Source organism: Leptidea sinapis, chromosome 31, assembly GCF_905404315.1.
Source record: "Leptidea sinapis chromosome 31, ilLepSina1.1, whole genome shotgun sequence".
NCBI classification, from domain to species: Eukaryota; Metazoa; Arthropoda; class Insecta; order Lepidoptera; family Pieridae; genus Leptidea; species Leptidea sinapis.
Window position 1 is genome coordinate 7,230,967 of NC_066295.1, and position 22,963 is coordinate 7,253,929.

Consider the following 22,963-nt stretch of genomic DNA (forward strand, 5'->3'; position numbering starts at 1 on the left):
TTAATTAATTTAGACAACGTGTTCAATGTTTTTTTTTTTCATTTAATCATTACGTATAAAAATGATAAGATAACAACCTACTTAGCCTTTTAAAAAGTACTTACCTTGTTCTATTACAATGAATACATGAGAATTTTGTGAGTGTGTACCCAAAAGATGTTCTCACTACAGTTGTCGAGAGAATCTCCTGAGATACTCGCGTGAATATCTCGCGAGAATGTGGAGCGCCCTTTAGAAAACACACAAAGAAGCGACGTCCCTACGCAACGCCAAGTTGTTTAGCGGTTCACAGACCACTCCGTCCCCGACAATTCGAGCAGCTCTGCGAAAAGTCAAATGGTTACTGTTTACACCACTTTGCTCGGATAGTTGAGTCTCTTAGAACTAGAAAAAATACTTTATCTAGTGCATTTTTCGAAGTATTTTTGGCACCAGAAAATACTTTTAAGTACTTAAATAAGTTTTTGCTTTTGGTCAATTATTTTATAAATCACAAAATGTGATGAAATTTACACACGACAAGTGGTGACCCGGCAATACCCCGCGCCCGCTCATTGTATCATAATACTATGTAATGTAATGTCATTGACTGAATTTGTTGCATTGCGAATTTATAGCCATTTCTAAGTAAAAATAATAGGTTCCAGATATGCAATTACCAACATATCATAAACTAAAACCTTCTCCGAAACACGATAATCTAATGTTACAAGAATTATTACGATATGGTAAGTAGTTTCCGCAGTATAAGCGAAGGAAACAACCGGCCATACATTAATTAGTACAATATAGATTATCGAGATATACTCAGTCGTCACAGAAACCTCTCGCAAAGTGGCCGTTTGAATAGCCGAAATATATTGCCGGAAAGGAATATTATGTTTTAATTGAATAAGAAAGTTTTTATCTATAATATTTTGATGTTTGATAACTTTTAGGATGTTTAAAATCAAATTTAAGTATATTTAAAAATCATACATACACGCTATTGTAGCACTGGATGGTAGGAAAATTTAATAAATCGATAGGTAGAGCTATATAGCACATGTACACCCTTTTAAATAATATTTGACCGTCAAGTCTCAATACAACCATGTTAGTTTTAAAAAATAAAGTTGTACAATCAGTTACATTTTTCTTCTATTTCGCCTCACTCCACCTAAGTAACAGTGAAACTTTGATGAAATGGTAGGAAAGACAAGCTATTACTGAGTTCTCTTTAAATAATTTGGCATTCTTATAGTTCGCAAAATACATGAAAACTCTATTCCTACCTATGTGCTGCCGTTAAAACTGTTTCTAAATATTTCTCTTAAATCTTTTCCAAACTGTATTGAGTGTTAATTAATGGGATCGTTATGAGATAGGATGTGGTTAAATTAAACATTTACATTGTGGAACAAACTAGAAGTTATAAAAAACTAGTTTTTTTAGAACGATAAAATAAAAAGACAACGTTTTATTCGTTAGCGAAAATAAATTATAACACTCTGTACATCCAATTTGTGATCACCACAAATTGCGGTACTACAATAATTTCAGCAAAATGGCTGCCATGTGCCTCTTTTGAAGCGAAGCTTTTATAGGTACGTTCGAGCCGTTCGCCGCGTGGCCTCTCTATCCACGCTAGTGTTGCGATGAGTTTTTTTTTTATGAAAACAAGAGACGAGACGAGCAGGACGTTCAACTGATGGTAATTGATACGCCCTGCCCAATGAAGTGCCGCTCAGGATTCTTGAAAAGCCCCAAAAATTTTAAGTGGCACTACATTTGCGTTCCTCACCTTGATACGTAAGATGTTAAGTCTCGTTTGCCCAGTAATTTCACTAGCTACGGCGCCCTTCTGACCGAAACTCAGTAATGCTTACACATTACGGTAGAAATAGGCACCGTCGGCACCCATAATCTAGCCGGCATCCTGTGCAAAGGAGCCTCCCACTGGTAAATTTGCTTGGTCTGATTCTTGCCACTGATTTCAAACATTTAAACTGCCTTCAACGTATAATCGAGCTATAGGAATTTCTTGCGCAGTACTTTCAAATCGATACGAGATCGGTCACTTGAAAAGCGACGATCCTGTAATTCTTCTAGTGAGAACACGGGCTGTGGTGTACACTTATTATGAGGTGAGACGCATTATCATTTGTTTTCCTTTGTATCGATTCAAACTCTATTAATACATAGGATAATTAATAGCGAACCCAGCTATGAAGATCACGCAGAAGTTGCCAGTATAGTGTCCTGTCTGTATTGCAAGAATTGTACTAATTATACTCACTATAAGTACACAACCGACTCATTAATTTGATGAAAAAGTGATTAACCCAAAACAACACAGTGTCTCTCACAATATAAATTGAAGTCGTATATTTGTCCACACAATGTCACATGAACAACTTAAAATGATTTCTAAGAAATTTCTTCAAGGTTGAATTATTACCCATGATACAAATTCGGCACATTTCACAAGCGATAGTCACGTCTGAAATAACCTGATAAAAATAAATAATTGACAGCAGTCCGTCGTGGTCGAACCTGAAGCGTATTCGCTCTGCAATACTGTACACACATTGAAAGACGACACACGTTTGCCTCTGACGTAGTGTCTATTTCGGGAATCTTAGTCTCATATACTTACGCCGAACTGACTTGGAATCCTTTGTCTTATTCAAAGTATATTGGCCAACACCTAAATTAAAATAAAGCTTCGTTATAAAACGTACACCATAATGGGAAATTTACTCAGTAGTGCTTCAATAAGGGACAGTTCAGCCTCGAGTGATATTGTATCAAGTGATAGTGACACAATGGAGAACTCAAATGATACTAGTAGTAATGATCTTGCTTCAGAAGAATTCCATGACACTGTTGATGATAATGATGATGAATATAACAAGGCCCGCGCTAAAATAAGAGAAAAGGAAATGAGTGATTTTAATGCACAGTTAAGCATCCAACGAGAAAAGAGGAAAGAAATTTTAGAGTATCACAGGTCCCAGAAGAAAAGTCTCGAAAATGCATTAAATGAGGAACGAAAATTGAAACTAGACGTTTGTGAAGAAAATAATTTACTTCGAGAGTTACTTGCAGCTAACAATATAGAGTTACCAAGTGCTATTGCGGAAAATAAGAACGATTCCTCCGTTAAAGATGCTGTATTGAAACTTACAGAAGAAATAGAGTCGTTGAAGTCTAACAATAACAAACTTAGATGTGATTTAGCTAGTTCTAATAATACACTTCAAGCAGCTTACTCTGAAATGAACTCTTTAAGTGCCCAAAATTCAGAATCTATGAATCAAATTCGTGCTTTAAAAGAAGTCGTATCAGTCAGTAAGACTATGATTTCTCTTCGTGAGGAACAGCTAATTGAGGTGAGTTAAATATATTTCAATAAAGCAAAATTTGTACCGAAATAGATAAAATTTGTTTTCCGACGGAACACATAATAAACAATTCGTCAAATCTATATTTTTATATATATATTATTATGTTAGGTCGTAGCGGTTTTTTTTTGTATTTATGCATTTAATATGTCATACATAAAAAAGTATGTATTTAAGTTAACTGCAATTCGAATTATAAATTGGCCAAATGGTAATTTAAGTGACATTTCCTATTTTGTAACTTCTAGGTATAGGCACGCTGAGCATATTTTGTGCGTATTGAATGAGTCTGACCCGTCATTCTCGGCTATGTTACGCTTGTTCAGATAAAGCCGGCTCGAGTTTTTTTATGGAAGAGGAGGACAAACGAGCTTACCTCTCAGCCCATACTCTCTCGTAGTACCAGAGGAATAACAAGCATTGTCCACCTTATACAGAGTCGCATAAACGTACATATGAATTAGAAAACGGATCGGAGGATCGAACCGGGGGCTTCGTGGTGAGACACGATGGTTCAGCGCCACCGGCGCGGTGTTTTATTGACTTTTTATGGTTGACCACGAAGTCAAAATGAACCAGAGTAACTTATACACATTACATTATTATCATTAGTACATTTATTGAAGTAGGCGTTACTTTGCGGAAATCCATAATTATACAAATGATTTGAGTTTTCTTTAGTGTTAATTCCGCCAATATTTGTCTTTAAACAATTCGACACTTGTTTCGCCTCTACACTAGGCATCCTCAGGACATGTTGTCTCGCCAAAATCTGTTTCCGTTTTGTCGTGTCGTTATCGTCGAAGAAAACTCAAATCATTTGTATAATCATTAGTACAGTTAGCATTAGTTGATCATACCTAGAGGACATCAGCTGATTTGTCTTCTTTTTCCACATAAAATAACTATATTATATTTCTTTCCCCTGTTTGTACATTTTAATTCGGAAAATTTTTGACATTTATTTAAAGTTGCAGCCTACTAGATATTCTAGTTTCAATCCCAAATTTATAAAGAGCATAATTTTATTGAATGAACGTGGAAATTATTCAACGAGCTCAGGGTTTAAAATTGTTGTCTCATCCGGGTGTTAGGCAGGTAAAGACTTATGTAAGGTACGTGTGTATAAAAGTGTTAAAAATAAACTCAGTTCAAGATATATAAACCAATTTCCAATAACGATCGTATAGGCCTTAAAATGTGAATTACCTCCTCAATATGAAAAGTAACTCGCGAGATCAGAATGCCTGTTTTTATTAGGTGCTATATGGGCTGGGGCTATAGTTAAAAATATGCTAATTCCACACTCCTTCATTATACGACAGGTTTCATATAAAAAACGCAGACCTAATCCTACTATGCAAATGTTGATGAAATCCTGAAAACCGATAATAAACCAGCGACAATAATAATTAAACACAATTGTAAACTCAGTGTGTTCGAAACTCCGCACAGTACTTGGTAAAATATATCACTTATAAGTGATTTAAAATATTTTATACATCCTGTATCACTCTGTGGCCGGCGCAACGATTAGTTACGGCTTGAGTAGCTATGTACTAACTTTTACTACGAATAACAACATAACAACAAAACAAATGAGAGAACATTGAAGCTCTTAGTGAACAGATATAAAAATTAACTATAAACGCTTGTTTAAAATATGTAATACTAGCTGACCCGGCAAACGTTGTTTTGCCATTTAAATTGTATTGATCTTGTAAAAATTGTATTTGCTTGCTAGTTGATAAGAGATGGCGCTAGTTGTATTCATTAGCGACAATCACACTTCTTTTATATTTTGCATAATTCACACTACAGTTTTATAAATTATAGCCTATTTGTTATTCTGGTGTGTAAGCTATATAATTATAAAGTTCCATCAAAATCTATTCAGTAGATTTTGCGTTAAAGAAGTTCAAACATCTAGACATACAAACTTTCACATTTATAATATTAGTAGGATTATTCCAATTGATAGCAAGGTAAAATTATTAACGTTAATAGAACAATATTGAGAAAAAACTAAATTTGTAGTGAAAAGATTGCATACCTACTCGACTCGGTCTTCTAACAAAAAAATGTGAGCCGTCACGGGACGCCTGGCAGATGTAACAGACAGACATCGACATTATTTTGTAAAAGTAATATGCAGAAAAGAACATATTGTGATAGGAACTAAATATGTCATAATGATAAAATAAAATATTACGATTTTTTTCCAGATAACGATGACTATTTATTGAATAAACATTTATTTTCATTAAATACAAAAATTTACGAATTTATTTCAAATCGTGACTACTTAAATCGTTTAATCAGTGACTTCGGTAATAGTTATATTCGATGTTGCCTCTGAGGAGGTATTACTGTGACAAGGCGACACGTCGCCACGGCATGCGTCGCCACGCCAGAAATCGGTTTTACGTGCGGCTATAGATGTTTCACATCAATAAGCTAGTTGTACTTAAAATATACAAAAATGTACAAAACAATAATTGTAGTGTATGTATATTCCTAATTCGATCCAACAGCATTACTATGTTTCACCTAAGGCTGGGTCTACCTTTAATAAACGAGGCGGAAGGCAGGTATGGAACGATAGAGGAAGAATACATGTAGCGCATAGACTAACAAAATACTAACTTATAAGCTAGATCTATAGACAAACTGCGACAAAACTAACAGGAACTAATACACAAATTGACAATTAATATACTTAGGTTATGCTAGTATATTCGAAGTCTATGGTTTAGCGAGACGAGTGAAAGAAAGGAGATTGAGACTTCAATATGTCTTTCGTTTGCGGTCTTTCTCTGTATGTAGACAAGGCTTAATGCGCATATTCCTCTTTGTAATGCAATGCTATCGACCTTTTGACGTCACTTGTAGTAAACTTTCTTCGGTCAGAGACATCAATGATATTTTACATTACAGTCGAAGCATGTTTTGTCGGAAGGAATTCTGGCAACCTTAATTGGAATTTTGCCAAATTATCATGCTACGTAAAACGTTTAGTGTGTTTTATGAAGGTGATACTGACAAAATAATTCTATTCAATTGCAGTTACACATGCTTAAAGAATTTAGTCATTGTTGATGCAAATTTTTAAGTCTCTACCATAATATGTACAGCAAATCATGATTCAACAAAGCAGACATAATATTATGGCTCAAATACCGATACGTTATTTTGGAGGATATTTTAAAGAACGAAAGTCAAAGACAGAGTGGTATTTTATCCGAAGGCGAGTGAAAGATACGGAAGCGGCTTCTCGCTGTTCGTTCTCTGTTGTTCTTTGTATGTAGACATGGCCTTGTACACACAAAAATCTTACCATCTATATAAAGCAAATTATCAAAGTTTAAAATCTATCTAGATGAGTATTTTTCTAAATATGCTAATATTTTAACTAACCGAATAAGCTTCGTAAGTTTTAAGTTAACCAGTTCAATTATTACTATACAAATAGAAAATTCTTTTAACAAGTAGATATTTTCAACAGAGTCGAGATTTGAATTTGACTCAGATATGAACTACTACTAGGTATATAAAACTCCTTAACCGTAATCTTAAAAATCCTGATCGATTACCATTAGGTAAACGTCCTGCTCGTCTCGTCCCTTATTTTCATAAAAAAGGCTCCGCAAGGAGGGCTGTCTGTAACACCTAAAGAAAACAAGCGCATCCCAGTATCAGCTCAAACGACTTCACTGCGCACTACGCAAAGCTGCTCGAATTGTTGGAAATCAGAACTATGTCTTACTTATACTACTATACAGCTTGTGGTGTCGCTTCTGTGTAAAGAAAAACTTTTTTTTTGATGGAATAGGAGGACAAACGAGCGTACGGTTCACCTGGTGTTAAGTGATCACCGCCGCCCACATTCTCTTGCAACACCAGAGGAATCACAAGAGCGTTGCCGGCCTTTAAGGAAGGTGTACGCGCTTTTTTTGAAGGTACCCATGTCGTATTGTCCCGGAAACACCGCACAAGGAAGCTCATTCCATAGCTTTGTAGTACGAGGGAGAAAGCTCCTTGAAAACCGCACTGCAGAGGACCGCCACACATCCAGATGGTGGGGATGAAATCCTAACTTGTGGCGTGTCGTGCGAAGGTGGAATTCGGCGGCAGGAATCAGGTTAAACATCTCTTCGGAACACTCCCCGTGATAGATGCGGTAGAAGACACACAATGAAACGACGTCTCTACGCAATGGCAAGAGATCCAGCCGTTCACAGAGCACTGAGTCCCCGACAATTCGAGCTGCTCTACGTTGCACGCGGTCAAATGGATCGAGCAGATACTGGGGTGCGCCAGACCAGAGATAACAGCAATACTCCATGTGTGGCCGGACCTGCGCTTTGTAGAGCTAGAATGTGGGCCGGCTTGAAGTATTGCCGTGCTCTATTGATGACGCCCAGCTTCTTCGAAGCCAATTTGGCTTTGCCCTCCAGATGGCCACAGAATTGGCAATCGCTCGAGATTTCGAGACCCAGTAATCCGATACTAGGCGCGGCTTTAAGAGAAGTGTTCTCGAAGAGCGGTGATACGACAAATGGGGTTTTTTTAGTGGTAAACGCGCAAACTTGAGTCTTCTGGGGGTTAAATTGGACAAGGTTCAATTTACCCCATTCCGCGACCTTCTCGAGAGAGGACTCGATAGAAGACACAAGTTTCTCCCGGCACTGGTCGACGATTTCCCGAGAGAGACCTGCATGGCCCGTGTATACGGCATCACCAGTGCTGTCGTCCGCATAGCAATGTATGTTGGAGGTGTCCAACATATCATTGATATGCAGAAGAAACAGCGTGGGAGATAGCACACAGCCTTGGGGCACTCCAGCATTCACGGGCTTCGGGTTCGAGCAATATCAGTCGACAACGACCTGTATGCTGCGCCCAGTGAGGAAGCTGGAGGTCCACTTGCACAAGCTCTCGGGAAGCCCAATTGATGGAAGTTTTGAGAGGAGCGCCTTGTGCCATACACGATCAAAGGCCTTCGCTATATCCAGGCTAACTGCCAGGCCTTCCCCCTTGCTTTCAATAGCCGCCGCCCATCTATGTGTTAGGTATACCAGAAGATCACCTGCCGACCGTCCATGGCGAAAGCCGTACTGTCGGTCGTTGATCAACTGGTGACCCTCTAGGTATACTAAAAGCTGGCGACTAATTATGCTCTCCATGATTTTAGAGAGCAGGGAGGTGATAGCAATAGGCCTATAGTTCACCGGATCCGAGCTGTCTCCTTTTTTTGGATCGGATGGACAAGGGCTGACTTCCATGAGTCAGGGACTACGCCTTTGGAATAAGAATGCCGGAATAAACGCGTTAGCACCGGCGTTAACTCAGGGGCACACGTTCTAAGCACGATTGGAGAAATGCCATCCGGCCCGCTCGACTTCCTAACCTCCAACGAAAACAGAGCTCGCCTAACAATTTTCTGTCTGAACTGTACTTCAGGCATAGAGCTCTGACACCGTGGGATGGTCGGCGGTGTATTTCCGTTGTCGTCAAGAGTCGAGTTGTAGGCGAAAAGAGCGCACAGGAGCTCGGCTTTCTCTTTTGCCGTATGGGCCAGGGTGTCATTCCTCATGTGCAACGGCGGCATGGACGGCTGGTTGAAGTTACCAAGAGCAGCTTTCGACAACGACCAGAACTTGCGTGTTCCGGTCGGGTAACTGGAAAGCTGCTCGCCGATTTTGACGACGTGCTTAGACTTCGCACGGGCGATTTGCCGCTTAAAAAATCTGGAGGCACGGTTATATTTCCTCTTAAGAACTTTGCAGTTCGGATCCTTTGTGCCCAGCGCCGCAACCCAAGTTCGATACGCCTGTTTTATGCAGTCAGATGCTGCTTTAACTGACGCATCGAACCAGGGCTGTGATCTGCCACCGATCGGTACTACGGAGCTTGGTATAAAAATATCCATGCCCTGCAGTATCACATCGGCTACTGCAACGGCGCAGGCACTAGGATCATCCGAAGGGAAACAAACCTTGCCCCAAGGGTAGGATGCAAAAAAGGAACGCATTCTATCCCAATCTGCTGACTTGTAGTGCCAAACGCGGTGGGTCGCTGGTGGTCTGCGACGTTGGCGTCAGATAGGCACTACACTCCTGACCAGGCAATGGTCGGACGTTCCGAGAGGGGCGTCGACAAAGACTTGGTAACCATCGGGATGTGTAGTCAGCAGAAGATCTAATAAGGACGGCATGTGGCTATCCACATCCGGGAGCCGCGTTGGCGACTCAACCAATTGGGACAGACCATACGCCAATGCAAAATTATGCACAGATCGCCCTGCGTAGTCTGTGGTACGTGATCCAAGCCATTCGGCATTGTACCTGTAGACACACGCATAGATGCGGACGCGGTCCTCTAAATCTACGCGGAGCCAGAGAGTAGACAGGTCCCTACCCTCAAAATTGCCGAGACGGTGACAGCAGATATCCTCCCTAACGTACACACATACCCCGGCATGAGGCAAAAAATTGTGCTCAATTTTGTACCCGGGGTACGTTAAATATGAGGTATCGCTAGGTCGAGATATCTGCGTCTCCGTAAGGAAACACAAGTCTCAAGGTGGTGGTGGACGGCGTTTAAATTGGAGTGAATTCCCCTGATATTGCAAAAGTCCACGTTGAGCGTGGAGCGGGGTGCCGTGGTGTTTCTGCCTCGTTTGTCCTCGGTCAAGCGCGGTTCTGTGCCCACCCTAGAATACGAAGGGCAGCCCGAGCGAGAGTGCTCGGGGAGGGATTCTCCGGCTCTGGTAGAGCCGGTACCCTCCTGGGGTAATATCTCTTTATGGACCGCTCTCATCTTTTGTTGGGGGGGGGGGGGTAAGGGATGGCACCTTGCATAGACTGCAAGACTTTCCGGTTGATATTACGCGTGGGACCTTAAAAAATGGCCGAACATCTACCTGCAACCTCCTCTGATTCCTTCCAAACTGGGTAGCGGTAAACACTCACCATCAAGACGTGACCCGTACGCCTATATATCATCCTCCTACTAAAAGTTCGTAGTTGTTAGTTATGGATGTTAATTTCAACTTAATGAGTTCGTAAGAAAAAATTCATGAGTCTTGAGAGTTATCGAAGATGTTCTATAATGATATCTTATTTTCTTTAAGCCTTAAAGTATATCTTTCATTTTCAGCTAAAAACCAAACTCGCTGAAATAGAACAATCCCTTGCGGACAGAGAAACAAGCATTCTTTCCGCCAATCTTCGTCAAGAATACGAGCGCCAATTGCAGAATATACGTTCTCTTAGGGTACTGTACGAAGAACGGGCCCGGCTTGCCGAAGTAACAAGGCAAGCACTGGTAAAGGATCTTGAAGAACAAAAAGAGCTTTATGAAGCTGAAGTTGTTAAGTACGTAGCTTTAATATCTAATATAACTTTTATGAATTTTGTATTATTCTTTTTGTTGGGCACGCCAATACTTTAAGAATTATTCTATAAAAGTAGTGGCACATAGCGATCTGAGAACTCCCGGGTCATTTTGAATAATACTAATAATAGCAATGATGTTTAAATTCTATAATATCTTTTAATACTATAATATCATTGAATAATAGACGCACATTCGACGAGGAGGCCTTTGCTAAGAGGTATGCCTCAGGGATTCTGTAAACCAACTTAAAATAATACTAGGTATCTAGATTATACTCAAGTTCTGGATGAAGGGCTACTAAATTATTATCTATAGAGAAAATTTTAAGTGAAGACGTAGCTTACATGCACACTAAAGTAATAAACCTGACCTGTTGTTGCCTAACAGGAAGAACCTCTACCTAGACGTATAATTTGAATGAATTAGCATTACTTTTTAGATTAAATTATTTACCTACATTGTTTTAATATTCTAGATGCAATAATCTCACTGATCAAGTTAATGAACTCAAAGCGCAAATTAATCTACTAGAAGATAAGATTGAAGATAAAAATGAAGAAATTTCTGCATGTCAAGAAGAGATGTCAATTACAAAAGCTGAAATGGCGGTTATAAATAAGGTAAGGATTTAGTGTTTTTTTGAGTAACGTAAGTCCCCCCGAAAACGTGATCCTGGTAAGTAATCACGAAAAGTCGGATTATATAAATAATAATAAAAATGTAATTTTTACGCCAAAACGTAACCATTCTAAGCCTTAAGGTAAGGATTAACAAAAAAGTAAGACTTAAAATACTCTGATAATAACCGTTTGCTTTGATTGTGATAACACAGAATTTTTATGTTTTGTCAACCATACACACAAGTACGGGCGAGTGGGTACCCATCATTTAAAACATCCGCAGAAAGTATTAAATACAATATTTCGAGATTAAGCAATGCCTTAAAGAGTATTGCATATAGGGATTGGATGTAAAAACATAATTGATCGTGAATATGATAAATTGAGATTAAGAAATTAAACACAAGTATTGCAAAACGCGAAAATTCGCCAATTTCATAATTCAAACTTGAGGTGAAAACCTTATCAGAATTTCACGCTTTTAATACAATACAACCAAACGTGATAATATGTTTGTTTCGTTCTCAGCAGGAATCGAGTCCATATCCTACGGAAAGTCGAACCACTCCCTCAATGGGCTTTATGTAAATTCCAAAAAACTGTAGGTACACCTTGGAAATAAATAATATGACGTCTTTATGCGTCCCCGTGAAAACCAGTTGGAGGCTCCTTTGCACAGGATGCCGCCATAAAAATTGTTCAAATGAGACTTAATATCTTATGTCTCAAGGTGACGAGCGCAATTGTACTGCCGCTCAGAATGGCATTATTAAGTAATATAAGTAGTAGATTTAGTAATATCGCTTCACAAACGAGCTCAAGAAATAAAGACCCTAACTAAATATCTACATTTTCGTTTTACAGCTATTCTCTCAAGTTCTGTTGGGATATAAAACAAAGAAGGATCTAGATCAACTTATACAGCGACTAGAAGAAAATCATGGCATTTTGACACATATGGCAGAAAACGAGAACGAATCAGAGGCTGCATCAGCTTTACCTAAATTGCTTCTAGATATAGTCAATCAATTTTATAATGGTAACATCAAAGATGAAGAAGAGAACATTGAGCAGAACACAGAAGATGAACAAATAGGTTAGTAATTATATGATATACGTGAAGTAATATTTATCATGTAATAATCAGAGCTGTAATATCAAACCTCTCTCTTTCAGACAAAAATCGCAGCAACAGTTCAGCTGAAGAAATAGTTCACAACCTCCCCAAGGTTTGGAAAGTACTTACGGAACTATTGAGTCATCAATCTGACTCAACTCCAAATGATTCCGAAAAAGTTACTACTTGTTATAAATCAGTAGAGACAAGTTCTGGACCGGTACTTGTCCCAAGCGTCAGTCAAACGTACATAAGATTGAAGGTATGTACCTAAGAATATACTTATGTCATCAACAATCAAGCTAACCTAACCTAGCTTCATGGTCGGTGATCATCTTTGCCCATTCCATTATAATTTCCAGTCATGGTAGTCCTAATATATGGCCGAAATGCTTTAATAAATATTTTTAAATTAAATGTTGTTGCGAATATTCGTAATTTCATGATTTTCCTTTTTTTATGGATAACATAAATAAATAAAACATAAAGAAAATGTAATTGTTTGTTCAAAGCAATTAAAATAACACTCATTGCAAATTCTTATTTTCCAGGATTTGATCGTTGAGAAACTTAGCCTTGTAAAAGAGGTAAATCGTATGAAACAGCTAAATGCCCACCTAGAAACTCGCATACAAGAGCAAGAAAAAAGTCTTTGCCTTGTAACAACTGAATTGAGTAAAACATGGCATGTTGTTGCTAGGCTACGTAGGCACCATCACCAACTACACACACACGAGAAAATACTGAAATATGAACTGCAACAGAAACGCAAGCTTCTTACCGAAATAAAGGAAGAATTGGAGTATTGCAAGGAAAAATGGGAACAAGCGAGAGAAAAGAATACTCAAACTGAAAGAGACTGGCGGAAATTAAGAACAGAATTTTCAAATAGAAAGATAAAAGATTTGTCTATTTTAAATAATTCAGCTGAAAGTGGTTACAGTGACGAAAGACCTTCAGATGAATCTTCGCAATCAAATGATGAGAGTGAATACGTCACTGATAACAAAATAAGATGTAAAAAGAAACTAAAGAAGTCATTTGAAACAGTTGTAGATTCCAGTACGGATGTAAATTTGGCAGCAGAAAGAGAAGACCCAGTAAGTGATATGCTTGATGTTGCAGATTTGTCACTAGATACTCAAGATGAAAATCAAGAGATTCTAGATGTATCTGACTGCTGCAATACTGAAAGTATGCTTAGAAGTGACAAGATTTTAAACGACGAGACTGAAGATGAAGCAGCAGATATTGCAAATGATTCATGTGCAGAAGAATTGTCCATTGCAGAATTAAGACAGGAAGACTCCATAATTCAGAAAGGAGATTCTACGGAAAATTCCATAAAAACTGAAAACAATAACTCATCTTATGATGAATCAATCCCATCTTCCTCTAAAGCATTAGAAATGCAAAATTTCGTTAGTCTAAAATTAGACCAATACAATAATAGCAAACAAAATGAACCATTACAAGCTGAAGCTCTTGCCTTATCACAATTAAGATCATCAGATGATGAAAACCCTAATATTACATTGGAAACCAATACTAGAATTCAATTAATAGATGCGGAAATTAGCGTTGATGATGATAAGGCACATAGCACGAATAATGAGATTTCTTCTAAAGAATTCCCAGATCATGCTAGAAATCATTGTAATTTTGAGGAAAACAATAGCCACGATAATACTACAAATGGCAGTACTGACGAAATTAAAAATGAAAACTTTCAACCAACACCTTCTTGTTCAACAAATGTTAGATCCACATCTCATAGTGAAATAGATTTGAAAGCCATATTGCAAAACATAAAACGGCAAGATGAACATTTAAAACAGAAAGACATGCGATTGGACAATTTGGAGAAAGGATCTAGTTCAGTAGTTGCTAACATAAAAAATATACTTAAGAACAGTGATGCTATTTTGACTAAGATAGAAAATTTACAGGAAAATTCTCGTAAGTCAGACACGAAAGAAGAAAAACTTGAGGAAAACCAGCAATCCGAACCATCAAAGTCAAATGAAATCAATCATGAAGCCAGATTTGCCGCTCGTGATATTAGATTAAAACGACTTGAAGAGCAAACGAAATCACTAGTGAATAAAGTGAACGATACTACGACTAAAGCAGTCAAAATTAACTATAAATTAGAAGAACTTCATAATATCTATGGTTCAGATCATTCAAGGGCAGGTACCCCTTCAGAAGATAACGCCGATGGCCCTGATCAAGATGATAACACAAAATAAACTGTGTCATAAAAGTTGTGTATGTATTTCTTTGGCAAAACAGAACAATATGGCAAACTGCTTTATCAGGTATTCCGGGACGACGCGCAAAATATTTGCCTTATTGTCGCAAAGGCCATAATATAAGAAGTATTATGAAATAAACCTCTGTAGTAATTTGAAGTCATGCATCATACATTTACATAATTTCGTATCGTTACATATCTCTTGACAGTGTCACTTGCAAAATAAATATATATAGAATACACTTCAACTGTACTAGTATTTGTTTTTTAACAATTTTATTCCCTAATTTTCTTCTCAAACGTGCCAGAACAAGTGTACTTTCAACAACTTGTATTTGTAATCTACCAGAAACACGTTAATAATGAGAGACAATAAATAGAAATGTTGTCATGCGATAAATTCTACCAGAATATTTGATATTCAAGTATTAAAACAAAATCGAAGACATATTTCTAACTTAGATCATATATACGTCTACATAGACTATAACAGCTGTGAAAACGTCGAAAAAAACTTTAGAAGTAACCTCTATTTTGAGCAATTCACGCACAAAGTGTCATATAAATCGCGAGTGTAACCCCTCGTTTACACCAAGAATCAAGTCAAAAACTTATTTTATATAAAACTTGTAGGATACTTTCGACACAATTATTTGTATTTAACATGTATTGCAATTGTCTGAAACAAGAAGCCGTAGCTTATCAAGCACACTAAACTGATATTTCTGGCCTGTTATTATCGGTTGTCTGACAATTCAATGCAAGAGACTATCTAGACGTATAAATTATCCAAGATTTTTATTATTTCTGCGCAGAATAATAATAATTTTATTCCATATTTTTCTGGTGAGGAAAAAATACTAGATAATTTGATTTATTTATATTATCTACCTAAATATATAAATTGTATAATACACTATAAATTTATATTATTGAATTTATCTATATTATTGAAAATAAAACCACAACATAATACAAAATATTTTATTTCTAATTTAAGAAGTGGTAATATTTGGTTCACTGATTGAAGTACACGCTAGAAGGCAAAATAAATTCCGTATATCAATATTTTTGTCCGCTTCACTGGTAACTTATTAGACTAAAACTTAATCTATCAGATTCATACCCTTACAAACTAAAATATGAAACTATTTTAAATTCTTTCATTTTTATATGACTTTTCAATGTCTTTTTTAAGGTCGATAGAATGTAAGCTATCTTCTAATACAGCAATCACGACTTGTGGCACTTTTTCGGTGGACTTCTCCGGTTGAACGCTGTACAACCTCCAAGCCCATAATGACAGCAGTAGCATCTCCGCCATCATTATCATGTTCTGGATCACTGGAATAGAAATAAAATTTATTGTAACAGCAGCGGTGTTTCACGAGCAAAATCTGTCAATTGGGACTCGTCCTTCGCAGACAAACGATTCTGTAATACCAAACCATCATCATCAGCCGGAAGACGTCCACTGCTGGAAAAAGGCCTCCCCCAAAGATCTCCACGACGACCGGTCCTGCGCTGTCCTTGTCTAACGTATTCCCGCGATCTTGACCAGATCGTCGGTTCATCTTGTGGGGTGCCTACCAACACTACGTCTATCGGTACGTGGTCTTAATCGGCAAACGGGCAAAACTAAGTGAAAACTCATAAAAAACCAGCCCTCAAACTATAGCAACAACATCAACGTAATTTTTTTTTATAAAAAGTGTTCATTAAATTAAAACTACTGGGACAAACTATTTCAAATTTTTATGGGACCAAACGGCAAACATTCCGCATCAAACTAAAGAAGAATCATGAAAATCGGATCATAAATCTCAGCGTAATCGGTGTACATACATAAAAAAATATCGATAGAATTGAGAACCTCGTCCTTTTCGAAGTCGGTTTAAAAGTAACAAGGACTAAGATTTTTTGACAGAATTATCAGCGATAAACTTTGTTATATTTTAGTAATTTTTATTACCAACAAACAATATTCGTTAAATCAGTATTCTTGTGAACTATTCTTCTTCCTGCATGCAGCCTGTTATTTTTTAGTTTATTTTAGATTAATTTTTGCCTTTTTTATGGCTGTATGAAATGGGACAAACTTTGCCTTAAGCTTTCTCATGCCTTGAATTGTCTGAGATTTTATTTTAAATTAAGATCTACATTTATTATTAGATTTAGATATACCACACATTTAGATATGTTTATGTATACCACATATAAATGATGGCAGAACTACTTACAAAGAAAGTTTTCCAAATTTTCTTATCATCTAAATAAACTGCAATTTTATTTTAATTTCTAAAATTTGCAGAAATGTTATTTAAATAACATTTACTACTATTCGTTCCAAAAATCACTATTTCCAAAAAGACTGCTCCTTCGAGTGCTCTCCTTTATGTAATTCAGTTGTTACAAGGGTACATATTTTGGTGCGTCTTTCGAACTTACAAGCGCTGTGCTTTCCCAGGGCATAAAAAGAATAGTAAAGTCCCAGGGCCCAAGGATGTTGCAAGAGGCGACTAAGGGCATTTACCAGTGGGAGGCTTCTTAGTACTGGATTCCGGATAGATTATGGGTACCTACCACAACGGCGTCTTTTTTTTTATTTATTTACGTTCAGCTGATGGTAATTGATACGCCATACCCATTACAATGCAGTGCCGCTCAGGATTCTCAAAAAACCCAAAAATTCTGAGCGGCCCTACAATTGCGCTCGTCACCTTGAGACATAAGATGTTAAGCCTCATTTGCCCAGTAATTTCACTAGCTACGGCGCCCTTCAGTCCGAAACACAGTAATGCTTACACCTTACTGCTTCACGCTAGAAATAGGCGCCGTTGTGGTACCCATAATCTAGCCGGCTTCCTGTGCAAAGGAGCCTCCTACTGGTACTTTCTGCTGTGAAGCAGTAATGTATAAGCAATATTGTGTTTCAATCACTGAGCAAATGAGACTTAATATCTTATGTGACGAGCGCAATTGTAGTGCCATCCAAAACTATTGGGTTTTTCAAGAATCCTGAGCGTCACTGCTCGACTCATCCCTTATTGTCACAATTGTAAAAAACACATAATTAGAATTAAAATTTATACTCACTATGTACAAATACTGAAGGATTCAGAGCCACAATACATGAGAATTGGAATAATTCAGGCAGCGCTTTCGCAATTCCATATTGCAGTTTAACAATTAACAGAACTAGTTGAAGGGCAAGGAACCGAGCTCTTGGTCTCGTTCCTATTGCCTCCGCAGCTCGGATGCACATCATCATTCCCCAAATACCGGATAAAATGGAGACAGCGATAAACGGCTGGATCAAAATGAAATTATTCCTGTACAATTCCTGAAACGAAATTAAACTTGTAATAGTTATGTTATATTTTAGTAATTTTAATAATATTATTATAGGATAGTAGACCGTACAATTCTATGAATTGTTTTTATGTTGTATGTTTTCACTGTAAACTTAGAGTAATAATAATAATAATAATTAATAATTTGTCTTGCCAATGGAGAGTATTTGCACAGACACAACCAAGTAGCCAGGATTATTCATCAGCAACTTGCTCTTCGATACAATCTTGTGCATTTTGAAGTCCCGTATTATAAGTATACTCCGGAGCCAGTTCTGGAAAACAGCCGTGCCAAGCTCTACTGGGACCGATCTATCATCACGGACAGAACTATCATTGCTAATAAGCCTGATATTGTGTTGGTAGATCGGTTAGAGCGTCGGGCATTTATTGTTGATATCACCGTTCCATGTGATGATAACCTTGTGAAAGCTGAAATAGACAAATTGTCGAAGTACCTAGACTTAGCACACGGGGTTACTGACATGTGGGATGTTGATTCAACAATAATTGTCCCAATAGTCGTTTCCGTAAACGGTCTTATAGCAAAGAGCCTCGACCATCATCTCAAGAGGCTCTCACTTAATAACTGAATAAAGGGTCAGTTACAGAAAGCAGCTGTTTTGGGAACGGCACGCATCGTGCGGAAGTTCCTCAGTCTGTCGCCCTAACCACCGGCGGAATTGTCGTGAACCAACGCCGGCGGGACTCTATTTTTTATATTTATATTTGTAATATTGTTTTTATAAATATGTTATATATATAAATGTAGAAAATAAGATAAAATTTTAATAAAGATAATAATAATATTGACACACTTTTTACACAAATTATCTTGCCTCAAGTTAAGCATATATATGCCTGTGTTATGGGTTACAAGACAATGATATATTTTATACTATATACTTACTTAAACATACATAAATTCATATAAACATACATATAATCATACATAAATACATTTAAACATCCATGACTCGGAAACAAACATCCATATTAATCATATAAATGCTTGCACCTACAGGGATTCGAACCCGGGACCTCTAGCTTTATAGGTAGGATCGCTAGCTATCTACCCGGTAGATTGTTAGCACCTATGATTATAATGTAACACCAATGTACCCACTCAATCTATGTAATTAATGACTTGATTTGATTTGATTTATATTTTTAATGTAGAGCAAACAAACAGTAATAAATAAAAACGAAACTTAAGATTAACACTTTCACCAGTGTAGTTTCCAAAAGTTAATAAAACACTTGTAGTTAAAAGATAAGGATAAATTTATGAGAATATCTAATAGAACGAGCAGAGAACACAGAGAGGCAGACCACACCCGCAAAGCTAGTCTCACCTTGAAACTTATCTGAAGTTTATTTGTCTGATAATGAGTTGCGGAATATCTTATAGGTACCCATAAACTTCAAACCGGAACACAGTGGTGCACCGCTATTTATAATGGATATTAAATTCGACCCTGTACGATTGCAATAAGATTAAAATGAAATTTAAATAAGACTTTAAGTTAGAAATTATTGTAATCCGTTTGGTGTGCCTATAAGTTATAGGTACACGAATCGATTTGCATTTAAGTACGTTGACCTCACAGATATTTTGTCAGGTGCTACAAACCTACAACTTAGCAAATATTTAGCAAAATCACTATTTAAGACAGACTGCAGTTAGCTTATAACTGGACCTAAAAATATTTGAAATCTAAGATATTAATGGCCAGACTAGATAGATGTTTGTTGAAATAAATATTTTACATACATATAATCACGCATCTTTCCGTAGGGGTAAGCAGAGACCACTTCTTTCCACTTGCTACGATCCTTACATACTTGTTTCGCTTCGTCCACTTTCAATATTCCCTTCATACATGCTCTTCGGTTTAGGGTACTCTTGACCTGACCTTTTTTCAAGCCGTCTCTGATTGGGTCTCGAAACGTCCGCCTAGGTCTTTCCCTTCCAACACTTTCATTCAAACTCGCCTCATACATTTTCTTCGTCAATCGTTCTTCATTCATTCTCTCAACATGGCCAAACCTCAAAATCTCAGCATACCTTTCACAATTTTTGTCACTACATTTTCTTTCAGACCACAACGTTTCCTTATCTCACTATCTCTTATCTTCTCACTCAGGTAACCTCCTAATATAGGGTGCCACTGTTATTACAGATGCAGTTGTGGGCAGATGATAACCCCCAATTCAAGTGGTCAAGCCTGCCGGCTGTATTTCCGAACCGATTCAGTCTCAGGGGATACTCTCACTTTGAAAGTTGGCAACGCATCCTTCACCCTCTGGTATTGTGGATGTCCATGGGAATCTGTTACTAATTTATTTACATTTGCCCATTTACTATTAAAGTCGAAATATGCATTAACGGCCTAATTACTATTATGTTTTTACTATATACCTACATGATTCAACATTCAGTTTTGTTTTTGAAACCCTACTACGTTCTGTGGTTATTCGACTTATGAATAAGTAAATTGCTGATGTATTTAATATCAAATTAGTACATGTATAAATATTTTTAACCTTTTGCTACCACGTAGGAAATGTTGATCTGAGAAGAAGTTGGGAAGCCACATAATTACAGCTTCGGCATTTTACAAATTTCTATTATAATCTAAAGATGATTATGTAATAGAAACACTCCAAAATTTTGACTTACTTTGAAATTATAAAACAAAAAGAAAGTTATGAAAAACGTTAGTATAGTTTGAGAATTAATAATCTACATACCACATCCTCCGCCCACAGCACGAGCACTATAATATAGATCAATGCCTGAACTATAGGCATTTGGAGAATCAAATACCGTAGTCTGGTCAGGCATTTCCTGCAATGAAGAGTTTTAAATTAACACTTAAGAGTACAGCATGTTATAGTTTTGCCCTGTGCTTCCCCGGGGCATAAAAGAATAGGGAAGACCCAGGCCCAAGGATGTCGCACTTACCAATGGGAGACTCCTTTGCACAGGATGTCGGCTAGATTATGTGTACCACAACGCCGCCGTTTTGTAGCGTGAAGCAGTAGAGTGTTAGCATTATTGTGTTTCGGTCTGAAGGTAGTGATATTACTGGGAAAATGAGACTTAACATCTTTTGTCTCAAGGTGACGAACTCCATTGTAGTGCTGCTCAGAATATTTGGGTTTTTCAACTATCCTGAGCGCATCTGCATTGTAATGGGCAGGGGCTATCAATATTAATAAATTTAAATTTGATTGAATTTGATTTGAACATCGTCATTCGGTGTACACTTTTTGTCGACAGATAGTCCACGGGTTGACACTACGGTGGCACCAGTGAACGTAAATAGTCCGATCGGGGTCCGTATGCTACTAGCAATGAAAGGAAAAGCATGATTTATCAGTGTTCCATTCGACAAATGCTTGTGTACAACTTGCAAGTAAAACGTTCTGAAAGCAAGATGTTAATGTAGTGAAGGTATATCCAAACAACTTTGGATAAAGAGTAACCACACGAGGCGAGGCGGTGCGGGTCGAGTGATGGGCTTCCTTTGCACTACGCGTTAGGCCACATTTTTTTTATGAAAATAAAGGACGAGACGAGCAGGACTTTCAGCTGATGGTAAATGATATGCCCTGCCCATTACAATGCAGTGTCGCTCAAGATTATTGAACAACGCAAAAATTCTGAGCGGCACTACAACTGCGCTCGTCACCTTGAGACATAAGATGTCAATTCTCATTAGCCCAGTAATTTCACTAGCTACAACGCCATTTAGATCGAAACACAGTAATGCTTACATATTACTAAATAGGCGCCGCTGTGGTACCCATAATCTCACCAGCATCTGATGCAAAGGAGCCTCCCACTGGTTAAACTTGATGACCACTTGATCGTCAAATACTAAATGATGACTTACTTCTGAACCTGTGGCCGCGGCAGCAAACAACAGGGCCAACAACAGCACGGCAGTACGCGGGTCTCCATGAGAGATCCACTCGACCGACTGGAATATTAAAAAAAAATCTGATTTGAAGTCGTAATATTATGACATTGAAGTTTTTGATCACATAGACATGAGCCAGTATTACAGCTTTTGAAATTAGCTGCTGTTTACCGTGCTACTTTTAAGTTTTATCATAAATATTATTGCCACTGTTAGTTTCAAGTACCTATAAGTATACTAAACTTTTAGTCCACTTATTTTATAAATTGTAATAAATTAGTAAGCAATTTATTGAAATGAAAAATGTTAATAATAAAAAATATAATTTAAAAAAAAACATTGCGTGCGTACAAAGTACACATGTCAGAAGTGAAACCTGCATGGTGCTTGAACCTCTAAACTGCATATGAATTCCTGGTACGTGTTGCTAGGAGTACACATGATTTCAACTGCTATGAAAGACATTTCTACCACCACTAATATATATAATAATATGTTCTCCTGGTGTCTATGTAGTAAAGCGCACGACGCTTGGAGTCAGAATATATTAAGGTATTACTCGGGCCATACTGAAGGCAATCTCTTCTTTAACTATGATCGCCTGGTACCAATACATTGTATTATGCTTCCTATCTCATTATCTCCCATGTTAAAATTATGAATTGATGTGACTGCTCTTTTTACTGTCGCTTTTTCGTTTCATCGACTTTCAAAATCACAACGATGATAAAGAAGTTTTCACTTCAATAGTATGCATATTTCTGTCTCATTCTTTGCCAGCTTCATCCTACACATTTTTGTAATTGTGTCTCTTACCTGTCGTTTTTTCCGTTGCATCCAATTTGAAATCACAACAATTCTAAAGAAGTTTCACTTCAATAATATGCGGGTTGCCGTCTA

At 37.5% G+C, this 22,963-nt stretch overlaps 2 protein-coding genes across 2 annotated transcripts in view; one reads left to right on the forward strand and one right to left on the reverse strand.

The window, feature by feature from the left end:
• Window positions 1-2,514: 2,514 nt before the first annotated feature.
• Window positions 2,515-15,040, forward strand: LOC126974063 (myosin heavy chain, non-muscle). Its single transcript, XM_050821448.1, has 6 exons — window positions 2,515-3,374; window positions 10,548-10,765; window positions 11,263-11,407; window positions 12,272-12,503; window positions 12,584-12,786; window positions 13,076-15,040. Exons 1-6 carry the CDS (start codon window positions 2,730-2,732, stop codon window positions 14,774-14,776), a joined length of 3,144 nt encoding a protein of 1,047 aa, XP_050677405.1. The 5' UTR covers window positions 2,515-2,729; the 3' UTR covers window positions 14,777-15,040.
• A 711-nt stretch (window positions 15,041-15,751) lies between these two features.
• Window positions 15,752-22,963, reverse strand: part of LOC126974116 (organic solute transporter alpha-like protein) — a 38,805-nt gene continuing 31,593 nt past the window's right edge. Inside the window, exons 4-7 of the mRNA XM_050821538.1 lie at window positions 22,037-22,123; window positions 20,889-20,985; window positions 17,878-18,124; window positions 15,752-16,125 (exon numbers count right to left, since the gene is read on the reverse strand). Of these exons, the coding sequence (XP_050677495.1) occupies window positions 15,935-16,125; window positions 17,878-18,124; window positions 20,889-20,985; window positions 22,037-22,123 (622 nt within the window). The 3' untranslated portion in view covers window positions 15,752-15,934. The remainder of the gene's footprint in view (window positions 16,126-17,877; window positions 18,125-20,888; window positions 20,986-22,036; window positions 22,124-22,963) is intronic.

What these genes read in the sequence shown, in the direction of transcription:
- LOC126974063 (XM_050821448.1), top strand. Translation starts at nt 2,730, where the DNA reads ATGGGAAATTTACTCAGTAGTGCTTCAATAAGGGACAGTTCAGCCTCG. An exon ending in CACAGAAGATGAACAAATAG is followed by an intron (nt 12,504 to 12,583) that starts GTTAGTAATTAT and finishes TCTCTCTTTCAG; the next exon opens with ACAAAAATCGCAGCAACAGT. An exon ending in AAACGTACATAAGATTGAAG is followed by an intron (nt 12,787 to 13,075) that starts GTATGTACCTAA and finishes CTTATTTTCCAG; the next exon opens with GATTTGATCGTTGAGAAACT.